This window comes from Mirounga leonina, unplaced genomic scaffold (assembly GCF_011800145.1).
Source record: "Mirounga leonina isolate KUSES-001 unplaced genomic scaffold, KU_Mleo_1.0 Mir_151, whole genome shotgun sequence".
Lineage (NCBI taxonomy): Eukaryota > Metazoa > Chordata > Mammalia > Carnivora > Phocidae > Mirounga > Mirounga leonina.
Window position 1 is genome coordinate 68,677,998 of NW_023270377.1, and position 23,398 is coordinate 68,701,395.

The 23,398-nt window shown below is 34.3% G+C and overlaps 1 protein-coding gene across 1 annotated transcript in view; it reads right to left on the reverse strand.

Moving 5' to 3' along the window:
- Nucleotides 1-23,398, reverse strand: part of PSMD14 (proteasome 26S subunit, non-ATPase 14) — a 103,972-nt gene that overhangs the window by 36,169 nt on the left and 44,405 nt on the right. Inside the window, exons 4-7 of the mRNA XM_035007907.1 lie at nucleotides 6,975-7,046; nucleotides 6,633-6,752; nucleotides 3,532-3,602; nucleotides 2,403-2,553 (exon numbers count right to left, since the gene is read on the reverse strand). Of these exons, the coding sequence (XP_034863798.1) occupies nucleotides 2,403-2,553; nucleotides 3,532-3,602; nucleotides 6,633-6,752; nucleotides 6,975-7,046 (414 nt within the window). The remainder of the gene's footprint in view (nucleotides 1-2,402; nucleotides 2,554-3,531; nucleotides 3,603-6,632; nucleotides 6,753-6,974; nucleotides 7,047-23,398) is intronic.

Below are 23,398 nucleotides of genomic sequence, written 5' to 3' on the forward strand. Positions count from 1 at the left end.
ACTCAAAAATAGATAATATTGGGATTTATAAAAATGAAAATATAAAATTTACAAGGAAGAGGTATTAAGTGAACAGAGTCTCAACTTGAATAATTTACATATAGATTGTCATTTTAACTCTTGATCTAATCATTGTCTTACTAAATATTTTGACAGCTCTGATAAATCACATTCAGGGAAGGGAGAGGGAGAATCCTATGCTATTATTCATTTTTTGAAAGCTTATATTCTTGATTTACTAGCATTTAATTTGGCTCACAGTTTTGAGAGGTCTTGACACTAAAATAACCATAAATTATAACCAAACTCAGACATCCTATAGATGAAGTTACACTACTGAGAAAGAACTGGATCCTTATTTCAGGTCATGAAATTGTATAAATCTACATGTTAGGTACAAGAAGTGATGTGAATCATCAGTGACAAGTATTTATACTTAATTTTTCAAAAACATTTTTTCATGACACATAAACCTAGACAGTGATACCTATGATTTTATAAAGTAATTTTAGATACCTTATTTTGAAAAAATAACTACATTTTACCACATGACAACAGTCATGTCATACAAATATATTTTTAAATGAATTTCATTCTTTTAACATGAATTATGATTAATTAGAAATTGCAAATTCCAGTTATATAATATAAATTAAAACTGGCATTTAAGACACTATAAATAACTAAAAATACATATTTATTTATATTCTGTTTTGAGAATGTCTTCTTTCATTGTATTTAAGTTTATATTTTCCTTTCCAAAGTGGCCATCACGAGTTAAGTATCATAAAAAGTCAGATACACTAATACTACAAAATAGAACTCTAATTATATTAAACATTAAACTTCAATTACTTTTTGTAAATATTGTGGAGAGACTTAATCAAATAATTCTGTTATATTTCTAAAATGATAATTATTACTTAAATGAGTTAATGTGAGTTATTAAAAAGATACCTTAATTATCAGGAATTAAATTTAAGAAGTATTATACTGTACTTTAATTCATAAAACTAACAAGAGTCAAGGATTTTCAACTCTTTTTATCTGTAGAGTTAAGTAACAATATACTTAGTTAAAAAAAAGTAAACGGAATTATAGGTATACAGCAAGCATCAGAAGTAATCCATTCTGAACTGTCTAGTATATTGGTTTCTATTATTATTCTTTTTGTGGCTAGATTCCACCTCTGAAAAGCTAAATCACATCTAATAGGATCATGATTTAGAGAAGGCCTCAATTTTTATTCATCATAATAATATGATGTCAGAAAGTGTTCAACTTCAAATCATGACAGATAAAAACTCCATGTTTAACAGCCATATTTAGTTTGTTTGAGCTGGTGAGCAGATGTAAATGTAATCTGCAATACTAGCAAACTCCAGGTCTGATAGATAGCAAGCTAATATTTGTTTTTAAGTGCTCTAAAAATTATTTGTAAAAGCTGCATAAAAAGGATTTCATAAATGCATTGTGATTTTATTTTAACAATTATTCTACACTACAATGGAAGTACATGCTCAAACAAGACACCTCAGCAGTATTTTAAAGCAGTAACTACCTAGCCAATTTCTGTATGTTCTGTAGTTTTTCTAATCCACTCTCCCTGTGGTTGAGCAAAATCGAATTGCCTCTCACATTTGCAGACAGCTCTGTGAAGGTGATAATAGAGCTGCTCCCTGCTGTCATGAGGCAGGAAATAGGAAAATGGCATATGGGGCTAGAAAGAAAGAAATAAAAAAAAGAAAGAAAGAGAGAGAGAACGAAGGGGGGAAAAAAAAAGAACTAAACAAGAACAAAAGATTTCAACAAAGAACAACTATAACCCAATATGCTTTGCAAGTTAATCTCTTTTCATAATCACTTAGCATATTTAATCATTCATCTGTGTCCTCACTCCAAAAATGCGAATAGCTGATACCAAGTCTTTGGGTCAAGTTTTCATTGTCTAAAATATTTGGAACATCTAACTCCAGAATATGTCCTGCACAATGTATACAAAACAGAGTGTCTTTAACTAGATACATAAAATGTTGTGCCAATCCCAAATTCACCATTTTAAAGTAAAGGAAGGTAGAACAATGTTTATTAAAATATTAATAAAATGTATACAGCAGGCTTTTAGTATGGTCTCACATTTATAAATCTATGAAATACAAATTTAAAAATAAACATTTATGATTAGACAATAGCTGATTAAAGTAGAAACAAATCTCTAAGTGGTTATATTGCTAATCATAACAAGACAACACATTTTCCAACTTGTACAGGTTTTTTTGTTTAAGTACACAGACAAGGTTTTTTTGTGTAAGAATCCTGCTTTAAACAAAAGAAATTTTAATTTAATGTATCTGTAAACAGAATGTGGCGGTAGACGCTAATAAAGATAGAATCTACTCTACCTTTCCTTTTACACTCTGAATGGGGTCCACAACCACTGCCACAGCTCTCTCCGACAAGGCTTCAAAGCTCTGCTGAGTGTTGATATCCACACCAGAAAGCCAACAACCAAAGCCAGGGTGACTGTGATACCAACCAACAACCATCTCAGGCCTGAAACAAAGAGGGCATTCAGCGGTTCAGAACAGAACAAGTAATACACGTTTATGATATGAAAAGAAACAACACACTAACAGGGTATAAATTAAGAAGAGATGAAAAACACACAGGTGTGAAAAAAGCACCATTAGAAACACTGAAATCATACACCATATTATCCAGAAAACATGGAAATAAGCATGACAAAGGAGTGCTATCATTAAGAGATGCACATTAGCAGTGGTAGATAAGGCTTTCAGTTTTTCACCTTGTTACCACACTTTCTCTGAGCCAGTTTTACCCTTTCAGCATTCAAGTAAATATCTACTCTTTAACTCCTTAGGTCTGGGAGTTGGATTTTCCAGGCAGAGTACATTTTTAACAATGGACACCAGGATCCACTGTTGTGAAAGGATTAAATATCAATTAAACCAGCAGTAGAACTAGGAACTCAGTCAAAAACCAATTTGCACTGTTCTGCTCAGCTGCTGAGCCTTTTGCTAACATTAATTTTGAAGTTTCTTCCACAGTAGAAGAATTTGAGCAAGAGAATGACAACTATTGAGATTTAATCTGGGGAGGGGGCTTGAAGAATATTTGAATTCTACTTTCTCTCTCTTTAAAAATCACATGCCTAATATAATTAAATATTCAGAATCTTATTCAGTTCCAATACCTGGAACATACAAGCTCTTTCAATTTTAAGTGACTAGAAAGTAACTCCATATGCTAAACAGGGAAGCTACAGCCCAAGCTTACTATGTGATGGTTGAGAATTTTAACATGAGACAGTTTTCTCGTTGGCAAATTTCTCTGATTCGAGAAGAAAGAGATACTAGGTAGGTGATACATAGTATTGAGAGTGATACTTTTATATTAACTACATGGCTTTTTTTTCCTAGGTATGATATTCATAAACATCCAGATTTTTGAAATACATCTTTCCCATTATTTTTCCCATTATTTCTTTATGGAATCAGTTAAAATACTTACCTTCCTGTCTGCTTCAACATATCTAACATTTTGGCTTGGAATACTGGATCAACTGCCTCCACACTGACACCCTGGTTTAGATAGAAAGAAACATAATTAGCTTTTAGAACTATGAAAAAAGACCCACAAACATTTATTCAGTCTAAATGAACAAAAAGCTACCCCAAAACCCCCTATACATATTATTTTGGGATACCAAAATAATTTTATAGGTTTGGATATTCATAATTGATTCCCACTTATATCATTAATTATAAGCCATACTTTAATAAAATTTCTAAAACTGCCAAGTACCAAACTGCCGTTTGCTAATGAGTTAAGACAGTTTTCAGGATCCTTTAAGAGCTTATGGCCATGGCTACGTATATGTGCACACGCATTCGAACACACACACGAACACACACACACACTACCAGAAATACCAAATAATTGAACCATTTTTGTTTAGACCTATCTTGGCAAGCATACTTTCAAATGCCATCTCTGATATCTGATAGGCACTATGTCCCTTCCATCCCATACAAAGTTTTTCAGCTATTGTAATAATCAACAACCTGAAGTCTTCTTTTTCCTCGGTAATATAAATACTTTGAAGAATGAAGATTCTCTCTCTTCTGGGTGTCTGGGTGGCTCAGTTGGTTAAGTGTCTGCCTTTGGCTCAGGTCATGATCCCGGAGTCCCGGGATCAAGCCCTGCATCGGGCTCCCTGATCAGCTGGGAGTCTGCTTCTCTCTTTCCCTCTGCTCCTCCCCCTGCTCATGCTCTATCTCTCGTTCACTCTCTCAAATAAATAAATAAATCTTAAAAAAAAAAAAGATTCTCTCTCCACCCCCAATTCCCCATTAGAGACAATCTATAACCAAGTCTTTTAAATGTTGCATTATCTCGCTAGTTCAACCAAAAAATTTTAGAACATGGAAGAATTAAAGGCATTCATGTCGTCTCTCCAGTGACAGATCACTGCCATTTTAACTCCTACAAGGCTTTCTTCTAATCAGGAATTTAATTCTAATCTATCCCAATACACCAGTTAACATCAGCACTTCCTTCCCACCAAAACAAAGAGTATCTGAATTCTAATTGAGAAAGCATCCTCAAGAACAGGGGTATACAATCTGTTGCTATAGGTTTTTTACATTTTTAAAGTGTTTAAAAAAACCAAAAAAAACACAAGAATATGAGGCAGAAACATACATCTTTACAGAAAGTTAGCTAACTCCTTGGCCAAAAAACCACCTTTCTAATCCACTACACAGAATGAACACGAAGATAAAAATCTTCTATTTCATATTGTCAAACAAGCATTTACAAGGAAATAATGATATTAAAGCTTAAGAACTCATAATTGATAAGGACCACATGTAACAGAAATACTAGTTAACTTTATTACATTTTTCATATTCTGACATGAAAAGATAAATATAGGTAAAAATAGCCTAAGATATAAAAATATAGCCTAAGATATAAATCTAAATCCTTAGTTAATACGTAGCATATTGCTCTATATCCAAATGTACAAAATAAATACAATGGATAGCCAGATGGACAAAATCAGCAGATCTAAATTAGTTTACCTCAATAAACTAGTCCATTTGGAGAAAAATTTGTGTATTTTTCTATACTTTGCATTAATAACAAATACCCTGCAATCTGTAGTAACTACTCTATTTAAAATGCTGGGGCCTCTCTTTCTTCCTCTAAAATAAATAATAATAAATAAATAAACCTTAAAAAAATGGGGCGCTTGGGTAGCTCAGTCGGTTAAGCATCTGACTTGTGATTTAGGCTCAGATCATGATCTCATGGGTCCTGGGATCAAGCCCCACGGTGGGCTCTATGCTCAGCAGGGACTCTGCTTGAGATTCTCTTCTCTCCCCCTCTCCTTCTGCCCCTCCCCCAACTCGCACACACGCACTCGCTCGCGCTCTCTCAAATAAATAATAATAAATAAATCTTTAAAATGCTTGGGCATCTGAGTGGCTGAGTCGGTTAAGCAGCCGACTCTTGATTTCAGCTCAGGGTCATGAGATCGAGCCCCACGTAGGGCTCAGCCAAGCATGAAGTCTACTTAGGATTCTTTCCCTCTCCCTCTGCACTCCAACCCTCAGTGTGTGCTCTCTCTCTCTGTAAATAAATAAATAAATAATAAAAAATAAAAATATAACTTGTTTTACTCTATTATCTACTTTATCGAGGTATACTTACAGTTAAGAGCCTCAAACAAAGCAAACAGCTTTATGACAATTTTTTTAATCCAGTTTATTTTATAAGGCTCAGTAAGAGAAATGTTGCATATTAGAGAAAACACAACCATCAGAAAAATATACATGTTTTCTTTTTCTAGGCAAACAGATGTGAAGGATATGTGTGTAGTTTTTTTATAAAGAATGCTTGTTGTGTTTTGGCCATTTTCTTTAGATATAAATGCACACCTTTTTACACAAGTTCAACGCATTAAACAAAATATCAAAACAAAACAAAAACCTTCCGGAAAGAATAACGCATTCTAAACAGGTAAAGTAAATGACTTCTAAAATTTGTACGTAGTATACTTCCTCTATAAAGAAATTACTACGCCTGGGCAATAGAACTAAAGTTTGCCAGTTTTTTTGGTTTCTTTAAACTTAACATTTTGAATATGAAAAACTTAAAGAGTCATTTATCACCATCTATAAAAAAACAGGGTCCAATATTTCAAATCAAAAGGAATAAAATGTGAGGACGAGATAACACATGTGAATTAAAAGTCTAATTAAGAGAGTCTCTAAAATCTTCTGAATGGAGTGTTCAAATTAACACCCTACTATTATAGGGTAACTAACTTATAAATCTGGTATGCTACACTAGTTAAAGTTTAAAGTAGGAGTTAAGGGATTTAATGCTAACATCATTCAGTTTGTGGACCTACAGGGAATTCATCATGCATTTAAAAGATGAATGATTTAATTCCATTCAGGGTAGAAATTTCTATCATTAATCTTATGATGGATTTTTCCTATCAGGAAGAGAAAATATAATGTGATCAAAATTATTTTGCATAGGAAAAGGAAAGAGAAAAGAAACACATTTACTTACAGCAGGCAACCATAAAAAGTACTCACTGTTCCTGACTGTGGCATAGCAAACACATCAATCACTCTGACGGTGTAATCATCAACAAATTCTCCAAGCATCAGACCCATAACTTCCATGGGAACTCCAGCCCGACCATGCTTTAACATCTGTAAAGAGGGAGATGGGTGGATATAAAGCTTTAAATTAAGATCCTTGGTATTTTTTTTTTTAATAACCTAAGTTTGTTTCAGTGGAAATAAAACTCTTATTTTACAGATGCACCTAGAGCAATGGCTTAAGTCTGAGGGCTAACATAACAAATATTCCCAAGTAAAAGAAAGTGAAAGCAACAGAGTTCTCTAAAGCAAGTATCTCTATTCAATACTTACTTTTAACAGTGCAAGGGAAGAAATATAGACTTGTTCTGCTGTGTCCACTGCAGGAGCATCTGTAGGTGGCCCCTAGAAATAAGCACATCAATTATTACATACATACAGCTTATGAGTTTAAAATTAAAGTTATATGTTATATAAACTTGATTGTTTTTAAGAGTTTTGGGAAAACCCATCAAGCATCCTTTTATTCTCAAGTATCCTTTTATTCAGCACAACACAAATAATCAAAACAACTTAGTAAATATCAAACCTCAAACCAGTGGAAAACAAATCAAACTTAATGCTCAGGCAAGTGTCCAGCTGACATAAAGCTTAAATCTTTCAGCAATGTTAATCTACCTCTGCTACAAAATAACTACAATGCACCAATTAGCCATGTTTCTCCTTCTCAATCTGAGATTGATTTTCAGCTACAGACAGCATGTACTTTAGGGCTATGGGATCTCAGCAGATGCACAGATATAGTTGTGGGGAGGGGACAGAAGATGTCTAATCCCTAGGTGAAAGAGCTGTGAACAACATACTATGCACTTCACCTGATAAAGTTGTTCCCCTCCCCAATACAATAAATTTAACACAAGTGCACCAGGTGTGAACAAACTGGCTGAGACTGGTGTGGCCAACATGAAAATACTTTCAAATTCTTACCACCTTTAAAACAAATGTTACTATTTATCTTACTACAGGTTAAGGCAGACACTATATTCTCCCTAAGGATTGTGTCTTCTTCATCAAAAGCAACAACCCTCTTTTGACTATAACATTCAGAGGCACAAGGTAATTTACATAGGGTCCTTACCCTCAAGATGACTACAATCTTATACATATAATTCTGCACACAAGAAAGCATCCTTGTTTTTCAATACTCGACAGTCTGGGAAATGAAAATGAGATGTGTCCTATAATTGCCAGGTTCTGTTTTGCTCAAAGTTCCCTTTCCTTGACAGTAACGCTAATACAAATTACAAAACAAATGTTAGTTATCCAAATTATAAATCAATATTCTATTTTGCTTTTATGGGTTTACTTATTAAACTTAATCAACTGATTTACTCATTACATTTCAGATGTATAGGTCTATGTGTATTTTGTGCTTCTTGTCTACTTGTATGCTAAATTCTGTCATTTTTTTAATTTTTATTTTTTGTTTAAAAATTCATAATATTTGCTGGGAGCATTAAATATAAAGAGTTCTACAATAAGTTTTCTCTGAATACAAGAACACAAAATTATTTCCTTTTTTTTCTTATGTAGGGGTAAGAATCTAATAATACATATCAGATAATAAATTTAAAAACCAAAAGTAATTCTCCATTTATTATTGCCTAATGCAGCTTTATTGCTTACTTTTCAAATAGAGATGAGTCTCTTTCAAAGGTTTGTTTATTTATTTGAGAGAGAGAGAGAGAGGGAGGGAGCGCATGAACAAACGAGCTGGTAGGGGGAGGAAGAAGGAGAAAATCCTCAAGCAGACTCCCCACTGAGCACAGAGCCCCACGGGGGGGTTTGATCACAGGACCCTGAAATCATGACCTGAGCCGAAATCACTCCACCCTTAATTTCCTGAGCCACCCAAGTGCCCCAATATAAGTCTCTTTCAGAATGAAAACTCTAAGGTAAGCTAAAGTACTATCATGCCAAAACATTTGTTGAGATCATCATATAAAACATAATACTTTTTTTTTTTTTTAAGATTTTGTTTATTTTAGAGAGAGTGTGGGAGCGTGGGCAGGGGGAGGGACAGAGAGGGACTAGCAGACTCTGTACTGAGCACATAGCCCAATGTGGGACCCGATCTCATAACCCTGAGATCATGACCTGAGTCGAAGTCAAGAGTCACTGCTCAACCAACTGAGCCACCCAGGCACCCCTAAAACATGATAATTTTGTTGATATGATCATTTTATTCATCTAACTAAGAAAATAAAGAAAGTTTAAGAAAAAAGGTGAGGACTGTAGTAAGTTAGCTGTGATGAGAGGTCTTGGGGAAATACTACTTTAAATTAGGATAATGAACACTATATTTATTCACAGAGATTATTTCCTGAATCCAGAGCAACTTAAAAATTTCATATGGAAAAAGAATTTAAAATGGTATCTAGACTGTAGTTATTAATACAGCCTTTCTTTCTTTTAATTTTTTTTTTAATACTGCCCTTCTTAACTTGCCAGAAAATACTAAAAAAGGAATAGGGAAATAAAACATCATACCATGAGGAAAATGTATTACTGACAAAGTCCAGAAACTACCCCTGCCATCAATTAAAGAACCGTCTGTTTTATTCAACATTACATATAACCAGTACCTAGCAAAGTGCCTGAAAAGAACTTAATTAAGTATTGGCTGAAAAAAATGAAATGAATAAATTGAGGTACTATAAGCCAATGGAACAGAAATGAAAAATACCCACCAGTTACTCTGTGAGAGAGAACAAGCCATATGTAAGTAGATATAAAAGATCATCACCTCCTCTTTCACTATTTTCTTCTGGTTCAGAAACAGACTAAGAGAAAACCATTCGACTGTTTCCTGTTGCTTCTCTCACTCCACTACTATTTTGTTTCTTGATTTAGTCAGAGACTAAATTCCTTAGAAAAAAACTTGGCAAGAAGTAGAGAAGAGTTTATAGAGGTAAACTGCATTTTTTTATTCATTCATTTATTTATTTATTTTTTGTTGGCAGTACTTTTTTTTTATGTTATGTTAATCACCATACGTTACATCATTAGTTTTTGATGTAGTGTCTCATGATTGTATCATATGACCTCACTGATAGGAGGAATTCTTTTTTTTTTTTTAATTTTTTTTTTTTTAAGATTTTATTTATTTATTTGAGAGAGAGAATGAGAGACAGAGAGCACGAGAGGGAAGAGGGCAGAGGGAGAAGCAGACCCCCTGCTGAGCAGGGAGCCCGATGTGGGACTCGATTCCGGGACTCCAGGATCATGACCTGAGCCGAAGGCAGTCGCTTAACCAACTGAGCCACCCAGGCGCCCGATATGAGGAATTCTTAATCTCAGGAAACAAACTGAGGGTTGCTGGAGTGGTGGGGGGGTGGGAGGGATGGGGTGGCTGGGTGATGGACATTGGGGAGGGTATGTGCTATGGTGAGCGCTGTGAATTGTGTAAGACTAATGAATCACAGACCTGTACCTCTGAAACAAATAATACATTATATATTAAAAAAAAAGAAGAAGAAGATAGCAGGAGGGGAAGAATGAAGGGGGGGAATCGAAGGGGGAGACGAACCATGAGAGACTATGGACTCTGAGAAACAAACAGGGTTCTAGAGGAGAGGGGGTGGGGGGATGGGTTAGCCTGGTGATGGGTATTAAAGAGGGCACGTTCTGCATGGAGCACTGGGTGTTATATGCAAACAATGAACACGAACTGCATTTTTTAAAAGTAAACTCTACACCCAATACGGGGTTCAAACTCACAACCCTGAGGATCAAGAGTAGACATCAGAATCACATGCTCTTCCGACTGAGCCAGCCAGGTGCCCCTGAACTGCATTCTTAAAAGAAATAAAAATAAAAAGAGTAATCCATGTAAAATACTGTCTACAGGACAGATGTTCAGGACCTCTGGTAGTTGTGAGTATTTGAGACTATCACTTTTCATATGCTCACCTGTCCAGAATATCATACAACCAGGCAAGGAAGAAAAAGAAAACTCCATCAGAGACCCTGGAAACTGAGCTTAACTTAATCCAAGTTAAGAAAAATGTGGGGCTATGGACAATGTACCTACATTGTCTTTCGGCAAATGCTCCTGAGCAATAGCATCCTGATGATTCAAAGAGAGGAAAGAAATCTAAAAATAGGACTCATAAACAAAATTTTAGAGAACTATTTGGCATCAGTACAATATAAGCTTTCCTAACTTTGAAATAGAAAGTTCAAGGACAGACCAGTATGAAAAGATGAAAAATAATTAAGAACTAAAATCACACGGGAGGAAACAAGGGTAAAAATAAGATTATAACAAGTTTAATTCACTGATACAGAACACAAAGAAGATGTCTCAGAATGCAGAGTTAAAAGTCAGAGATGAAAACTACTAAAAATATAATGATACTAGAGGACAAAGGAGCTATAAGCTAAGAAATAGTTGTTCCTAAGGACAAAATAAGAAATAGAATCAATAAATCAAGATAAACATGAAGAAAACTTTCCTGAAAGAAAAAACAAATTTTTTTTTTCAACTTTCAGATCCTAAATGTTAGGCAATAATCAGTGAAGAAAGTATTATACCTTGAAAAATCTTGGGCAAATTTTTTTTTTTTTTTAAGAGGGGAAGACAGGGAGGGGAGGGGCAGATGGAGAAGAAGAGAGAGAATCTTAAGCAGGCTCCATGCCCATGTGGGGCTTGATCTCACATCCCTGAGAGATCATGACCTGAGCCTAAATCAAGAACTGGACGCTTAACTTAGACACCCAGGCACCCCGGGTAAATCTTAATTACATGGATAAAGCAAAATTTCTAAAAACATGAAAGCAGAAAAACTAACCTGATGAAAAAACTGCAACTCAGGTTGACTTCAGATTTCTTTGCAACATTAAATGGCAGAAAACAATGAAAGAAAGTTTCCAAGTTTTAAGAGAGAAACCCTGTTGAGTCAGAAATTTTATACTTAATGTAAAAAATGTATGAAGGCCCACAAACATGTTATTAAGTACACAAGGTCTCAGAAAATATGATTCCATATATCCTGCTTCAAAGAACTTCTTGAATAAATAAAACCAGCTGTGCCCCCAGAAATCAAAATTAAAACCTGAAAAATGGAAAAGCCATCTGTTAAGATTATTGAAAGCAGTTAAAGACAGATATGGATCTAAATAATATAAATAAAGAGGGTTCAAAACCACAGATATTGTCCAAATAACAATACACGGCAGTGGAAAGAAATGAAGTAAACAAAATTCTCTATTTTACATACAGGAGGGGAAAAAAAAAAAACACAACACCTCTAATTTAAGTGCTGATTTTGACTACTACAGAAATATGAATTAAAAAGTCATCTGAACAACTTAAAAATAACCATAATAAACATTAAAACAGAATGTACACCTTACAAAATCATTAGAGAAAGAAAAGCAAACACAACACTGATAATTAAAAAAACAAAAAACAACCCAAATACCAGTAGGGAACCAAGAAGGGAGTGAAACAAAAACAGCAAATATAAGAAGGTAAGATCAAATATAATGGTAATGGAAAACTATAAATGAATGAAAGTCCCTTGTTAAAAGTCTCTCATAATAGATTTTAAATTGAAATTCAGGGGCCCCTGGGTGGCTCAGTTGGTTAAGCGGCTCGCTGCCTTCGGCTCAGGTCATAATCCCGGGATCCTGGGATCAAGCCCTGCATCCGGCTCCTTGCTCAGTGGGGAGCCTGCTTCTCCCTCCCCCTCTGCTGCTTCCCTTGCTTGTGCTCTCTTTCTCACTATATCTCTCTCTGTTAAATAAATAAATAAAATCTTTAAAAATAAATAAATAAAATGGAAATTCATGTATATACTGCTTACAAATAAAAATTAAAACAAAATAAAAGGATTGGTGAGATTTGTATACATTTCCTTTTGTAAACACAGCCGTAATGGCTACTATGTTTTACTCATCTTGCCTCTGTCAAGTGATACATTACAGTAATAGTTTTCCCAGTATTAAATCACCTCTGTACTCCTGGGATAAAACTGTTGACATGATTTACTTTTTTTTTTTTTTAAGGGTTTTTGTTTCCCTATTTACAAGTGAGACTGGTCTGGCATTTTCTTTTTTGTATTAAATTTGTCAGCTTTTTATATCCTTATGCTAGTTTAAAAATAAGTTTGAAATTTTACACTTTACCATTTTCTGTGTTCTAGTAATATTAATATAGTTAACCCTTGAACAACATAGGGGTTAGGGGCACCAACCTCCCACACAGTCGAAAATCCACATGCAACTTTTGACTCCCTCAAAACTTAACTACTAATAGCGCACTGATAACATAATTTAAATAATTAACATATTTTGTATCTTATATGGATCACATACCGTATTCTTATAATGAAGAAAGGGTTATTAAGAAAATCATATACATTTATAGTACCATACTGTATTTATTGAAAAAAATCTGTGTATAAATGGACCCATGTACTTCAAACCCGTGTTGTTCAATGATCAACTGTATTTACTAAATTATCTAGGTCTTAAAAATTTGGAAAAGTTCGGGGGCCTGGGTGGCTCAGTCGTTAAGCGTCTGCCTTCGGCTCCGGTCATGATCCCAGGGTGCTGGGATTGAGACCCACATCAGGCTTCCTGCTCAGTGGGAAGCCTGCTTCTCCCTCTCCCACTCCCCCTGCTTGTGTTCCCTCTCTCGCTGTGTCTCTCTCTGTCAAATAAATAAATAAAATATTTAAAAAAAAAAAATTGGAAAAGTTCAATATTAAATATTTGGCTCTAAAGCTGATTTTGGAGCTGATCATTATAACTTTTTCAATGGTATTAATAAATTCAGGTTATTTATGTCTTGATACTATTATATTGTTCCAGAAAGTTTCATTTCAGATTACAAAGTTATCACCATAGAATTGAACATATTCTAATTTTTAATTGTTTAATATTGAAAACATTTAAAACTAAATATGTTTCTCTGTATCACATTTATCACCATCCAGTTAGATTAATAATTTACATTTACAAAAAATCAAATTATAACACAACGTGGCTAAAAATATTGGTGAAACTTCCTAATTCATTCTCTGAGGCCAGTATTACCCTGATGCCAAAGCCAGACAAAGACACTACAAGAAAACTACAGACCAATATCTCTTATAAACACTGGTGCAAAAATCCTCCACAAAATACTAGCAAACAAAACTCAGCAGCATATGGAAAGGATTATTTTACACATGACCAAGTCGGATTACTGAAATGTAAGGATGGTTCAACAAATGAAAACTGACCAATGTAATATACCCAATGAGCAGAATAAAGGGAAAAAAACCCACATGATCATTTCAACTGATGAAGAAAAAGCATCTAACCAAATTCAACACCCTTTCATAATAAAAACACTGAAAAAACTAGGGGTAGAAGGAAACTACCTCAACATAATAAAAGCCATATCAGGTGCACATGGGTAGTTCAGTCAGTCGAGTGTCAGACTCTTGATTTCAGCTCAGGTCATGATCTCAGGGTCATGAGATCAAGCCCTGTGTCAGGCTCCATGCTCAGCAGGGAGTCTATTTGAGATTCTCTCTATTCCTCCCACCTCCCCACACACTCTCTCCCTCTCCCTAAAATAAATAAATAAATCTTTAAAAAAAATAAACAAAAGCCATATCTGAAAGCCCACAGTGAACATAATATTCCATGGAAAAAGACAAAAAGTGCTTCCTCTAAAATCAGGAACTAGGCAAGTATACCTCTTTTCACTACTTCTATTCAACACAGTCCTGGAAATTCTACCCAAAGCAATTAGGCAATAAAAAGAAGTAAAATGCATCCAAACTGGAAAGGAAGAAGTAAAATTGTCTCTGTTTGCAGACAATATGCTCTTACATGTAGAAAACTCTAAAGATTACACACAAACTATTAGAACTAATAAATGAATTTAGCAAAGTAGCAGGCTACAAAGTCAACACAAAAATCAGTTGCATTTCTACCGTGAACAATGAACAATCTGAAAAAGAAATTACAAAAGCAGGGTGCCTGGCTGGCCCAGTCAGTAAAGCATGGGACTCCTGATCTCAGGGTCATGAATTCAAGCCCCACAATGAGTGTGGAGCCTACTTAAGGGGAAAAAAAAAAAAAAGTAATTACAAAAGCAATTCCATTTATAGTAACATTTAGCAGAATAAAATACTTAGGAATTAACTTAACCAAGGAGGTTAAAGAGTTGTACAAAGAAAATTATAAAACACAGTTGTAAGAAATTAAAGAAGATAAATAAATAACATGAAATGGGAAACATATCCCATGTTCATGGATCACAAAATTTAGTATTAAAACGTCAAAACTACCCAAAGTGATCTATAGATTCAATGTAATCTCTATCAAAATTCTAATGATGCTTTCTGCAGAAATAGAAAACCCATCCTTAAATTCATACGGAATCTCAAGGGACCCTAAATAGCCAAGACAGTCTTGAAAAAGAACAAAGCCAGAGGATTCAAACTTCCTGATTTCAAGACTTACTACAAAGCTACAGTAATCAAAACAGTGTGGTATTGGCATAAAAATAGACATACAGACCAATGAAGAGCATAGAGAGCCCAGAAATAAACCTTTGCATATATGGTCAAATAATTTTTAACAAGGGTGCCAAGACAATTCGATGGGAAAGGACAATCTTTTCAACAAATGGTGCTAGAAAAATTGGATATCCACATGCAAATGAATGAAGTTGGAACCTTACCTAACACCTTAAAAATCTGACTCAAAATGGATCAAGGACCTAAATGTAAGACCTAACCAATAAGAGAAGAAAACAAAGGACAAAAACTTCATAATGTTGATTTGGCAATGATTTCTTGGATATGACACCAATGGCACAGGTAACAAAAGAAAAAACAGATACAGTGGACTTCATGGAAATTTTAAAAATTTGTGCATCAAAAGATACTATCAACGGTGTAAAAAGACAACCCACAGAATGGGAGAAAATATTTGCAAATTATGTATCTGACAAGGGATTAATATCCAGAAAAAAAGAGAACTAAAACTCAAAAACAAAAAAACAGGATTCAAAAATGGACAAAGAACTTGAATAGACATTTATCCAAAGAAGGTATATAAATGGTCAATAAGCACATGAACAGATGCTCAACATCACTAATCATAAGGGAAATGTAAATTAAAACTACAATGAGATACCATCTTACACCCATTAGGATGGGTACTATAAAAAACAAAAAACAGAAACAACATGGATGTGGAGAAACTGGAACCCTTGTGCACTGCTGATAGAAATGTAAAATGGTAAAGCAACTGTGGAAAAGAGTTATGGCAGTTCCTCAAATAATTAAAAACAGAATACTGTAAGATCTAGCAATTCCACTTTTAGGTATACACCCAAAAGAATTGAAAGCAGGCTCTCAAAGAAATATTTGTATAGCAATGTTCACAGCAACCTTATTTACAATAGCTAAAATGTGGAAACAACCCAAGTATACATCAAGAGATTAAAAGATAAGCAAAATGTGGTATATACATACAATGGAATATTACTCAACCTTAAAAAAGGAAATCCTGCAATATAGTACAACATGGATGAACTAAATATCATGCTAAGTGAAATAAGCCAATCACAAAAAGACAAATACTGTATGATTCCACTTATATGATGAGGAACTTAGAGTAGTCAAAATCAAAGAGAAAGTATAATGGTGATTGTCAGAAGCTGGTGGAGAGGAGTGTGGACTTAGTTACTGGATATATATATATATATAAGAATATCTATCTGATCTGGGTGAGGAAACACATTCTAATTTGGACATATAATAAAATATAAAACTGACAAACTAAAATTTCTGAATATTAAAAAATTTTTTTAAAAACCCAGAAAAAAAATAGTTGCCCCATTTATGACAAAATGTCAATATATAAATTAACAAAATACTAAAACTGTAATAGAAACATGGGCAAAGAATATAAAGCAAGTAATTACATAAATGCAAAGAATATAAAGCAAGTAATTACATAAATACATGGTGAAATAAATATGAAAATGTTCAACCTCACTAGCTGACCTCCTTTAATTAAGAAATGCCAATTAACACATTAAGACGTTGTTGTTTTCTATCACACGAGCTTTACAATGCCTAATTTTGGAGTGGGTATTATAAAAGAAACACTCTGAGCACTGTTAGTGAGAATGTGAACTGGTATAATCTATCAGAAAAGCAACTGAGCAATATCAAGAGCCTTACAACTGCACAAACTTTTTGACCCTACTTTTGCACTCCTAGAAATTATTTAAGTAAACAGAGATGTTTGCATCAACCAGAATGTTCATGCTTCTTTTAATAATGCAAATAAATCAAGGAATAAAATAACAACCAATAATTAAAGAATACTGTTGAATGTTCCTTTCTCTGAAAGACAAATACCATATGATTTCACTCATATGTGGAATTTAAGAAACAAAACAAATGAACAAAGAAAAAAAAAAGAGACAAAACAGTCTCTTAAATAGAGAGAACTAACTGGTGGTTGCCAGAGGAGGTGGGTCGGGGGATGGGTGAAATAAAGGGGATGAAGAGTATACTTATTTTGATGACCACTGAAAAATGTAAAGAATTGTTGAATCATTATATTGTACACCTGAAACTAATATAACACTGTATGTTCATCATACTTCAATAAAAATTTAAAAAAAGAAAAGTTCCTTACGCTGAGATCTCAAGATACTTCAGGTGCTAGATGGCTATACCCTAGGCAAAGATACTGAGGTATAGCTCTATTTCAAATAACTTAAGAATTCAAGAAGGGGAATTGTATGGAGTAGGAGTGGTCAGGGTAATGAGGTAGTAATAAGAATCCCAGGACTGTGAGGCACTACCCAGCAAAGCAGACATGATGGTTTTTATTCTTCACCCACTGAAAGTTTCCAAGTCCTTTTAACTAGGCCTGCCCTCATGTCTCATATATGCAATCCTATGACTCTGATAAAAAACTAAGGATTTCACAAATAGAAACTGATACAAATGGTTTTAAGGTAGACTTAAGGTAACCATTGTTAGGCTATGTTTACATTCAACTAAAATGGACATGTGGTGATCACAAATAACAAATTATACATGTCTCATTTGTACAATGAAAAACATCTGAATAAATGCACAGAATTTGAATTACTTCAATCATCTTTCACTTTTTGAGAACTTATTATGTTTAAGAAACTAAGCTAAATGCTGGGTAAAATAAAGTGAAAAACTACACAATGATTAAATCAAATGAAAACCTAGACCCAAATGTTCTTGAATTTTTACACTTGGCTATTACTACTATAAAAATAAGTAATGGAGAAAATAGTTTCTTTCTGGTGCTTAATCAAACAGCATAGTTCTAAAGTTACCAGCTTATATAATGTGTGAACTATTCAAGTTCTCTGCTGACCTTATAACAACAATTCCACTACTACCATAATAAATAAGTACAGAAAGTCATTTTTTTTTTGGAGATTGAACATGATGTAACTTAAATTTCAAGGTCCTTTAAAAACAACTATTAGAGGGTGCCTGGGTGGCTCAGTTGGTTGAGCGGCTGCTTTTGGTTCAGGTCATGATCCCAGAGTCCAAGGATCAATCCCCGTGGTCAGCCTCCCTGCTCAGTGGGGAGTCTGCTTCTCCCTGCCCCCCACCCCCACCCCACGTGCTCTCTCTCCCTCTCTTTCCTGTAAGTGAATAAAATCTTTTTTTTTTTAAAGATTTATTTATTTATTTATTTGAGAGAGCGAGAATGAGAGAGAGTACATGAGAGGGGGGAGGGTCAGAGGGAGAAGTAGGCTCGATCTCGGGACTCGATCTCGGGACTCCAGGATCATGACCTGAGCCGAAGGCAGTTGCTTAACCAAATGAGCCACCCAGGCGCCCGAAGTGAATAAAATCTTAAAAACAACATCTATTAGTTGTACCTGAAGGCACTGGTATAACTAATGTGGTATTAAGCAAAGGAAAAACTAAAATAAAAAACTAAAGAAAACTGGCCTGTATTTCACACAATGCCACTATAAAATAGAAACATACATATCACTGATAACAGATAAGTAAAATAAGAAACATCTATGGGGCTCCTGGCTGGCTCAGTTGGTAAAGCACGCGACTCTTGATCCTGGGGTCATGAGTTTGAGCCCCACACTGGTGGTAGTTTACTTAAAAAAAAAAAAAAAAAACCTAACTAAATATTCTGTAACTTTATTGTTAAAAATGTAAATTAATGTTACAATTTAAAAACTGGAATGGTTTAGTTATATATTGCTGTAAAAAACATGTAACTAAAATATTTGCATATAACCCTCTTATAAAAAAGAAACAGAAATACAGTAATCACATTTGCTACATAACTCCTCAATATTCAACAGGCAACTTTAAAATCACTTACATAACTCTGATTCTTCAAAAATAAGTTTATTTTAAAAGGGGAGAAAAATCCACACTTTTAAACTAAGAGTATAAAATCAGCTATTTAGGGGCACCTGGGTGGCTCAGTCGTTAAGCATCTGCCTTCAGCTCAGGTCATGATCTCAGGGTCCTGGGATTTAGCCCTACGTCTGGCTCTCTGCTCAGTGGGGAGTGTGCTTGTCCCTTTCCCTCTGTGCTCTCTCTCTCAAATAAATAAATAAAATCTTTCTCAAAAAAATACTATTCAGGGGCGCCTGGGTGGCTCAGTCATTAAGCGTCTGCCTTCGGCTCAGGTCATGATCCCAGGGTCCTGGGATCGAGCCCCGCATCGGGCTCCCTGCTCGGCGGGAAGCCTGCTTCTCCCTCTCCCACTCCCCCTGCTTGTGTTCCCTCTCTCGCTGTGTCTCTCTCTGTCAAATAAATAAAATCTTAAAAAAAAAAAAAATCAGCTATTTAATAGAACTATAGGATAAATTGGTGAGCCAAAGGTACAAGCAGTGCAACCAACCTTTATATATACCATGAAAATCTGCCCAACTGGTCTTATAACACCTATTATGACTCCATGAAGGCATTAAACTTATCTCTGTACAATGAGTTTTGATCTGCCATGTTTAGTAAAACAGAAATTAACAACCAGATCCACAAATTTTAAGTGTGGTTAACTTAAATGAGATACGGTTCCCCACACTCCACCCCATTTAGAAGGTTAAAATCTTATCCAGCATAAAAACCTGTGAGTTTTACTTGGGCAGCCCTTGTTGACTAAGTGTTAAAAAAAAAGGCATTTGCCATTATAACAGGATAAAACTAACGCCTCTAAGTGTTACCTACTCAGGCCTTTTAACAAATTTGTTAACACTATTAGTTATATTACTCCACCTTTCTCTTAGTGTGAACTGGTATCAATTATTTAGCCAATTTTATTATGTTATTAAAATACCTGCTGATTAAACATGAACCAAAGTGTCACTTAAAAGAAATGTAAAATAAATAGTATCACTGAACTGCAACACTCTAAAACTATCTAAATATATAAAGTTATCTTGGGAAACAACACAAACATATCAAAATTTGTCAAAAAGTTGTTCTAGGATTTAAATATTACACAGGCTTTATCTTTATAATGGCTGTTTAAAGGTATATATTTGGTCCTGCATCACAGAATTAAGGTCTTTAAAATATGTATTTTTCAACAAAGAGAAAATAAATTTTACTAACAAATGGAGGTGACTATGTTTTTAAAAAACAAAATAAAACCAAACATATACTGAATAGTTGACAGAAAAGTTTTAATTTATAGTATCCAATATCACCCAAATTTGACAAATACTGTAAAAAATTTTTAAAATTTGATGAAGTTACCACCTTCAGTTTCTGCAATTAAAATACCCTGAAAAAAACCAAGTGAACACAAAATAGGTGAATTCAAACATATACAAATAACTACCATGGTATTGTTTATCTACTATCTAGCAAGGTAAGAAACAACCTTTTAATACTTTAATTTTGTGAGTATTAAACAACTAGTGTGAAAAACAAGCTGCATGTAAACTATTTCTACTGCCTGAGCTTCAATGACTAGCTGAGGCAACCTGTTATAGGAGGTGTTAATTGGCAATAGGAGTACAAGTCAGAAGCATGCTCCCCATCGTCCTAACCCAGCAAGGCTAGGTCATTAAAGTGGAAATGAATTCTTTCATGTCGACTTAACCCCTTCAATGCATGATTTCAGCTGTTTTCTCTCAATTAATTTAAAAAACTTGTTACTTTTTAGAGTTAAAAAAAAAAAAATGTTCCCCAAAAAAGGTCCTTTGGCTGACAGTTCCAATGACTGTATTATTCAGAAGAGAAGAATAGAGCGAGTTAATTGCAATATATAATATTGCAACTCTCCCTTCTGAAAAATATAGAAACTAGTTATGTTTGCTTGTTTTAACACTGTAAAGAAAACATAGGAAATAGTGTTTAGAAATAGTTTAGAACCATTTAGTCATATAGGGTTTTGATTTACATTTCTGTTTAAGGATCCAACTTATCCTATGATAACTTAATCATCCTAACCCTAGGATAGGGCAATATTAATTTTTTTATTCCCATAATGTCCATATAAGAATCCTCAATTTAAAAATGTTTTGAAATATATATGAGTTAAACACCTTTCTAATTATGTTTTATTATTCTGATAAGGTGCATAGTCACAGCATATCCTAATGACTGGTTGCCAAAAAGCCTAAATTCCTTTTATGGCATGATCTTCGAGGTTTCCAGATGGCACATTAATTCTTAAGAAAAAAAAAAAAAAAATACAAAAAGAAGGAAAGAAAAATAAGAATGAAAATGTCAAAATAATGATGCACTGCTTTCAAAATGCCATATTTATAAATACTAATATTCTTATATATTTTAAGCATTACAGGCATTTTAAATAAAATTCAATTATATAATATTCTAAATATTACAATTAAAAATTAACATACTTATGCTACATCTTTCATCTCTGTGTAACCCTGAAAATATTCCTTTAGTGAAAACAGTATCAGAGTAAGAACATTAGAAAACGTATAATACCTAACACTATGTACCTTGTGATAAATCAATAAAAAATTACTAACATGACAATACAGACATAATCTCATCCACTGTTGTAATATAGCTGGGCTCTTGAGTAATTATAACTAAAAATATGCTTATTAAAAACTTGGTCAGCAAGGTCTTAGATAATAATGGGCAATATAATGGTTTGAGGATATCAAAAAACAGAAATTATACTACAACTGATTCTATATTCCTTTCCCTACCTCACCCACTCTTCTTCCAAGTCTTCCAATTATTTGACAAACTCAGTTCTTGCTTCTATGAAAACTGATTTTCCTTCCCTAGGCCTACTGACCTCCTCCAATACAGCAAACCTAAGTAGCTGCCCTGGAACCAATATTTTGAGAACATAAAAATTTTAGTGGGAGAAAAGGCAGTGGGGTGAGGCTACATAATAGTAAGGGAGAGGGTAAGATGACATTTATAACATCACCTGGTTATAAAGACAACTGATCAAAGTAATATAGGATCTGAAAGCCTAATGTACATTGCCCAATCTGACATTTCTTTCTCTTTAAGATACTCATTTTAAAATAATTTTTACCTACTTAAAAGTGTGTGTGTGACATATGCTGTAAGCACCAATCACTTTAGACATCTATGAAATCTGTCTCACCGAATAAGGATCTACTGTCTCCCACTCTGGATGACTTTCACTCTGCTCCTTAGCAGAGGAAGGAGCAAGCACAATGCTTGACTTCCTTTGTTATACAGAAGAATCATTCACAGATCATCAGTTAGTCAAACTTCAGAAACCAGAAGATAACTACAAATGTTAATGGGGCACCTGGGTGGCCAGTCAGTTAAGCATCTGCCTTCGGCTCAGGTCATGATCCCAGGGTCCTGGGATCGAGTCCGCATTGGGCTCCCTGCTCAGTGGGGAGCCTGCTTCTCCCTCTCCCTCTGGCTGCCACTCCCCTTGCTTGTGCTTGTTCTCTTTCAAATAAATAAGTAAATAAAATCTTAAAAAAAAAAAAAAAGTTTAGGAGTGGCTAAAAACATGCTGTCTTTTATAACTGGAAATTAATTCCCACCATCAAGCAGAACCTTAAATGTCCTACAACAGACCATTAAGTTTTATCAAAACTGTTGCACAACAGACACTACAACTAGCTTTGACTTTAAAGGGCTTATAGTCATGGATGCCCCTTTCTTCTTTTACAATGTTCAACTACAGTACTATTTATTTATGAATTTAAATTATAAAACATGCAAAATATAAGTCAGCTACAAACTGGTTATTTTGGGAAGCATTCATAATTCATTAGCCCACCTTCTGAATTATATATTACATAATGCCATGTATGAAATGTTACACACACACACAGAATGTTTTTATTTATTCACTCAACAACCACAGAGCCCACTTGCTAGCTAAACAAAGGCAGACAGGCCTTGGCCCTTACAGGTTTATAAACTAAAAAGTAAGCAAGAAAGAGAAAAAAAACCCATAAATGTAATATAGTAGATTAAGTGCAAAAATAGCCACATGTATAAGGGGCACAATGTATAAGCACAGAAGTCAGAGCAATCTATTTGATAAAATCTTCCTATAGGCTAAGAATTAAAGAATATGCAGAATTTTTTCAAGCCAAAAAAGGGATAGGGGAGTGTTAGGAAAAGGCATTCCAAGAAAAAAAAAAGACTTATTTATTTATTTTTAAAGATTTTATTTATTTATTTGAGAGAGAGAGAATGAGAGACAGAGAG